Below are 7,053 nucleotides of genomic sequence, written 5' to 3' on the forward strand. Positions count from 1 at the left end.
CCCCGGGCGCAGAACCGCCATATAACCATGAGTATCTTGAACTATTCAAATCACTAAAGCCCCCACACGTTTAGCTTGTTTTTGATGTGAAATAAGCAATAGGTTTTTCTTCCTATGTTTAGCAACGGTCACAAGAACCCCACTTGCTTCAATTCGAGAGTTTCTTCATTATGGCCTAGTAAGTGTGAAGTGATCTTGCGGGAAACATGTTTGCAAAGCTCTGGACCATTTCCGCAACCTATCACCCTGGTCATAGGTTGATGGCTGGAATTACCTGTTCATAGTGTCGGATAATGATACTCGACTACCTTTGAACCTTGAAGAAAGTATACCACCCAACGGGAAGGTAAGACATGAATCTGGTGTGAATCCCAAGACGAATGTCTAATGCAGCTCATCAGGTCTTTTCTTACGCACAGTAGTATATTCGTTGTTAAGCAACCCTGCCCAATTGTCCCTAGACAGGTTGCGACACCTAGTTTGAGGAAACCTTCAACCTGGCTATGTCGGAAGACGCGGAATTAACTGGTTTCACATGGAAGGCATCAAACGGATGTAATGTACGGATAGGGGACTGTGTAGTTCAAAATACAGATGGTGATGTTTACCCTGTGCTGCTACACCATACAGGCTTTTTCCTCCAACTACTGCGCATCGGGGCTCCTTTCAGAGACGCACGCATCTAGCTGCTAACGTTTCACCATCGCTGGTTTGCAGAAAGTACTTTTATAGCCCATGAATTAGAGACAACATAGTCGAAAATCTGCTAGCGTATTCAGTCAGTCGTGTTTATAATGCTGCACGTCCCGCGGTTCGGATTGGGTGAATTCTTTTTTCTCCATCACACCGGTCGCTTCGCTAATACAGCACTAGCTATTTTGATATATTCAGTGACTTGATCTTCCACAGTACCAGTCACCAGTCTAGTAGACACCGAGTGACCTCAACAAATGGCCGTGGAATGTGAGAATTCGCATTCCAGTTCATACTAATGACTTCAAGTTTCGATTCATTTGTTTCTGTCGAAGGTCCGCTTTCATGTTACACGGTAAACTAACCAACACCGTATCCATTAGTATGATACAGGCTTATCCGTCACAAAGAGACTGGACCTTACCGTGACATGACGGCTTGCGTGCCTCCGTGACTCATTAAACTATACTGGAAAGTGTCCGTGCGACAGTCGCAGAATCTCTCATGCCAGGTTGGTTAATGGTTAGAGTTCTGGCCCTCCATGTTGGGGTTGGAGCAAGTGTGGCGTTTTTTTTCTGTAAAAACGGCAATGCAGTTGCATTTTCCGCCACACAGCTGCCCTATGGTCAGGCTTTGGTTTAAACCCTTAGTTGTCCCCCTATCTAGGTCTGGGCACCCTGGCAGTATCCCAGCTCAAGTACAATCATGAATCGCACAACTAAATAATCTCGTGCTATATTGGCCGTCTCGCGGTGTCATCGCCTGGGTCGCCTTACTTGCTTAATACAGCAGGACGGGTGAGCGAAAACAGGTCACTACTGACGCCCACTTTTTCTCTTTCAAATACTTTTTCTTCCACCCTATTAGTAACTCTCCTTGTAGGCCCAGCGCTTAGGACTTGTGACTCCGTTCGTCGTGCATCGGTTTTTCGAGCAACATCTGCGCCTCATCCGGCACCCAAATTCTCAGGCATCTCGGAATCAATCTTCAACCCTCGACGCTCAGTCTGTTTGGCTGTTTTCAAATGTTTACACTCTGAAGCGAACAGAACAGCAAGCTGCTCTTTCCCTCATACTGGGCTCGCTTGACATCGATGTTGATCGCTGTCTGTTTGTCATGTCTGCTTAAGCTCCAACCGACTCTAGCTCTGACACCATCAAAGACACGTTTTATGATGCCTTGAATGCCCTGTTGCGGCGAACTAGAAGCTCAGCTACCGTTCTGGTTGCCGTAAATCCGAGTGCATGATTGGTCAGGCTTAGCCCATCTGAGACTGGATTAGGTAGTCTATGTGGATTGGGTTCGCTAAGTACGGACGACGGCGAAGGATTACTTGGAGTATATGCTGACCGGAGCTTGTTTTCATTCAGTACTAACTTCCGAAATAGTTGAAGTCGTCTGTCCATTTGGTATCTTACAGCAGCATGTCGGCTACGAACTCAAATTGATCACATTGCCATCAGTTACCGATGATGTGGATCAATAACTGACTGCGGTTCGTTTTGGAACACATTTGTAGTTCCCTTCAATTTCCAGGACCGCGTAAGGTGCGGACTAATCGCTTAGCAACTGAGAGACTGGTAGATCCGGATGTTCGATAAATTTACCAGAATTGTCTCTCGGAGTCTCTTCCAACTGTTCGTTCCAAATGAGTTTGTTCTGCGACATGATTGCTACCTCTTTGCAAAGTGCTGAGAATTTTGCCTTTGGCACGGCACTACCCAGGCATTCTCCCGCATCCCTTGGTGGTTTGTTTATTCTCCTCTTATGCTCACCAATTCTGTGGTTTGAACCTGACTTCTGTCTCTCGACTTCCCCTGTCTAGGTTTGGGCAACCTAGCAGTATCCCAATCCTCGTGCCTCCTTCGTGTGGCACGGCAGCTGGGCACCGATTATTGTATTATTGGAACCGCTACATGCACTATCACTGTAGCCCTAAACGAAACACTTAACTTCCAGCGAAATTGAGTTCCTCTGGGTTGTCGGATGGATGTTCATAATTTTGCCAGCCTCTGGCACATGACTTACGCTTTTAGTTCAAAGCGAGTGTCCACCTTTGTTATATGGGTCATAGGCATTGCTGATGTAAGTGGGAGATAGGCGGCAGCCTTCAGTATTCGCCCCTCGATTGTCTCGCTTTACAGAGCCGCTTTCCGAATAAGCCTATCTCCAGTGACACGAACCGGTGAGGCTGTGTGGGCGACGTGGTCGCATGAGAAAGGATCATTTACCTCAGATTGCTTTTTGTTTAGTCATGAGTCTCCACGGCGCTTCCGTATCCGGGTTGCTGTGACTGCCTCCTCCCTTGATTTGACGAAAATCGTGATCACGAATTCCCACCCACAAAGAACCATCACAGCACTATACACATTGCATTGACGCACGTTGTCTTCGTTTCTCAAATGCTTCCTGCAGTCGGTTTTTAAAACTGACTGATAGACCCGTCCAACCATGATAGGCGATATGCGTCTACACAGTCGACCTGAGATGTATTCTCCCAATTTTTGGACGGTCGATGTAACTTCATGTGGTCGAACCGAATACTAGATGCACTTTTCAACTATGTCGTCACGCCCTTGTCCGTAAACTGTGCTTTCTAGCCAAGGCACTAAACCTTTCTGTTTTTGCAGTATCCCGTGACCGGTCACGTATCAGCACTCTGATTGTGTGAACTTCGGAAAAAACTTCCTATCGCTTTTATCGTGAATACGGCAGTGAAGCATCGATGTTGAACACTGATGTCATGCTGCCGATGATGATGTTATCGTTTATCTCCCTGTTTGACGCTGGTAGACTGCACGAAAGTTTCAACGTTGTTTGACTTCATTGTCGCTTGCTTCGTAGTTGAACTGATAACAGTCTACCTCCTTGGGTTTCGCTCAAGTATAACCAATTACCACATAGTCGTTAAGATGCTCTTGGAGGACAAAAAGTTGCAGTAGAAGCAAATGGAAGTTTGTGGTCCCGTGACCCTTGGCAGCTAGCCCATTCTCGAGAAGTTCTCATTGATTGGTTCCTCTTTAAACTACTCTATCTTGCCATGTGTTGTGATGCATTGTGACTTTTGTAGGAGACTTTCATGAATTATATCATCTAGCCTTCCAATTATTAGCCATTCGGTTAAGAATTCACTTCTCTCGGGAAAGATAGAGCGCTACCGATATATCAGCAACGGTCGACATGCCATGTGAGTCAAATGCACCGAATAAATGTCAGTCCTCACCACTCGAAATTAGTCATTTTACCAGTCAAAGCAACGATCAGTATTTCATCCAGTGGTGTCTGTAGATCTTGGGGATGTTTTCTTCTCCCGTCCACTTGAACTTCTAGATGAATGTGTGGATTCGAATCCTCTGTTTTGAGAACCATTGTACTAACGCATTTACAACCCTCGTTGGCGGTATTTTTTCGGATGGAATCATTCTACAACCCAGGTTGTTTTCATCAATTCTAAAGTATCTATGCAATGAAGTGAATTCGACATTTATATCTTTGTAATTTACTACTCATAAAGCTGCTGAAAATCCGTCAACAGCCCGTGACCGGTTTCGCCCTTTTTGGGGCTCATCAGGTGGGCGCAGTCCCCGAGTTTCCGTCAACCTTATGTCCTACTTGAAACCCAATTGCACGAAATTAGCAAATATACACTCATTTGCAAACTAATTTGGTTTTTCGAGAGACTCACCTGGGACCCAGCTGAACCTTTCGTTTGTTTTCAGGCGACTAAATATGCTGCACCAGGCCTCCTCATGTTTCAGTCGCTACGATATTCGAGATGTCGCGATACATGTATATCTTCGTAATGTACTACTCATAAGGTTGCTGAAAATCCGTCGACAGCCCACGACCTGTTTCGCCCTTTTCGGGGCTCATCAGGTGGGCTCAATCCCCGAGTTTCCGCCAACCTTATGTACTACTTGAAACCAAATTGCACCAAATGGCTGAATTCAACACTTCCCTACAGTACTCCATTGTGAGGAGGCAATGAAAAACTCAACGTTTAGTTTTTCTCAAGTCTGGCTTGATGAACTCCTTTTGTGGAATAGCTGTTTCTTATTGGACTTAGCACCACAAAATTCTGAAATGTGGTCAACTCTGTCCTCTGCTCTTCGACAGTACGTACGCCCCGTGGACAGAATTCTAAAATTTCTCACTGAGCCTCCCGCTAAAGAAACCACTTCAGGGACTGGCTAAAATGATCCCATCTGTTTGGGGGGGGGGTAGTATCTATGCCTTGAGGAACTAAGTAAGTTTAGCCCTTGCTGAGGTTTAGTCCTTAGATAGTATACGTTTTCTAGTTGCAACTTCACTTTTACTCCGCTCGATTCCTCGTTTCTTGGTTCGCAGAGTATCCGTATCTTAAAGCCACTACCCATTATTTTATTCTTATATTATCATATGAATAATTCCACGTATTATATAATACATATTTATGTCATATTTTGTTGTGTTATTGTTGTATCAATATTGTCAATCTGTATATAAATATGACGTATTCCTTAGGGTGAGCAGGATTCGCATGACAAGCAGAACGATTAATCGGACCGACCATTTCACTAAAAAGCTTGGAGCGGTACACCCTGTTGTGACTTCACTTAGTTAGTAGGGTGCTGGATGTATCTGATTATTTTATGGCCCTTTCTAGCAAACTGGCTGTGGCAATGAGTGTGCCCGGACGGATGTACATATCAGCCTTGAGTAGTGAGGATAATAAACAAAGCAGTTCTTGTAAGTATCCGCGGGAAAGCTATGCAACACTGGTGAGATGAAGCGGACACTTACAGAAGCGCGACACATTCATTCAGATCTGATTTTTCTAGCGGCCTGTATTAAACCTTTAAATCATTCGGTTGGTATTGAGGGTTTTACTCTTGCTGTTGACCACTCCTGTCACGAAGAGACTGGACCTTACCATAGTGTGACTGTTTGCGCAACCCAGCGATCCTTTGAGCTATCCTGAGGGATATCCCCGACACACTCACAGCGTCTCCCAAACAGGTTGGTTTATGGTCAGAGGTCCGACAAACACAATCTTCTGGTCCTCCAGGTTGAGGGTTGGATTGTCTGGCGACTTATTCCGCAGAAGTGGGAATGGATTTGCATTTCCCGCCAAACACCGCTGCTTTGAGGTAAGGGTTTTGTGCCAAAGGCTTTGGTTGAATATTCTAATCGTTCTCTTGTCTAGGTGCGGCCACCCTGACAGTATCCCAGCTCGCGTTCAACCATGACACTTACAACTAACAATACTCTCATGCCACGTGGGCCGTCGCATAGTGTCATCAGCCGGATCGCATTACTCGCTGCATACAGCAAGACGGGCAGGCGAAAACAGGCTACTGCTGACGCCTCCCTTTTTCCTCTTTCACATACTTTTTCTTCCCCCCCCCCATCCTCCCCACCCCATTAATTGCTCTCTCCTTGTGGGCTCAGCACTTAGGACTGATGACTCTGTTCGTCACATGACGCTGATATTCTCAGGTACCTCGAATTTTACGACATCGAAGCATCGGTGTTGAAAACGATTTTATGCTGTCGATTATGATGATGATGTTGACTACTCAGTCGGTCACTAGTTTAGCGGTCTTGGCTGAATTAGGATACGCAATTGATTGAGTTACCATGATAAGAATCAACCGACGAAGTCAGTTCGCCCGAAAAGCTGGAACTCTGCAAATTATCTCAGTTGCTTGTGTAGAGGCGGTCTGGTACCCGATGCCGGTTAAATGGGTGATATTTGCGCCGTGGCATTGTTATTCCTGCTCGTTAGCTATTGAGGTGATACCGTTTTGCCCTTTTGGATGTCCAGACGTCTGACTAAGCAGGTACGCAGTTCACCTTTGAAAAGTCGTGGGCTGTACACCAATCATCACAACCGGTAGCTTCAGTTCCGCCAAATTATTCGACAGTGGTTATCATATGCACGTTGCGGAGCACTTTCTCTGGGGGCAGAACTTATAAACCGCACCACTCCACAGAAACCAAACTGTGAATTATCGGAATGGCAATCATTACTAGCTAAATTCAAATTAATATGGTAAGTAGGCGGATCCACTTCTCATATACTATAAAGGTGTGAATTCGGCAATAACAGCGTGGACTGTATGAAATTAAGGGTCGGATGAAGAGGAAAACACCCGTCTGGGATAAGCCTTTATGTGTTTCGGAAGTTACTGCAAGGAGGCGTTGATAGGATTTCAGGTACAACAGCTCCCATTAAGGGAACGTCAGTGAAAACCACTCGGCCGTAAACTCTACCCCAACTTCATATCACTCAAGGTGGTTCGTCTCGGAATAACAACTCTGTTTGATATGAAACTATATGTCACCTTTGGCTACATTCATCAGTGCTACTAAGGGGCG

At 45.5% G+C, this 7,053-nt stretch overlaps 1 protein-coding gene across 1 annotated transcript in view; it reads left to right on the forward strand.

Annotated features, from left to right (window-relative positions):
* Positions 1-2,179, forward strand: part of T265_01787 (hypothetical protein) — a gene marked incomplete at both ends in the record, with an annotated part of 30,748 nt that extends 28,569 nt beyond the window's left edge. The window contains 3 exons of the mRNA XM_009165877.1: positions 1,576-1,798; positions 1,823-1,933; positions 2,004-2,179. Coding sequence (XP_009164141.1) covers positions 1,576-1,798; positions 1,823-1,933; positions 2,004-2,179 — 510 coding nt within the window. The remainder of the gene's footprint in view (positions 1-1,575; positions 1,799-1,822; positions 1,934-2,003) is intronic.
* Positions 2,180-7,053: the final 4,874 nt, after the last annotated feature.

This window comes from Opisthorchis viverrini (assembly GCF_000715545.1).
Source record: "Opisthorchis viverrini unplaced genomic scaffold opera_v5_19, whole genome shotgun sequence".
Taxonomy (NCBI): Eukaryota; Metazoa; Platyhelminthes; class Trematoda; order Opisthorchiida; family Opisthorchiidae; genus Opisthorchis; species Opisthorchis viverrini.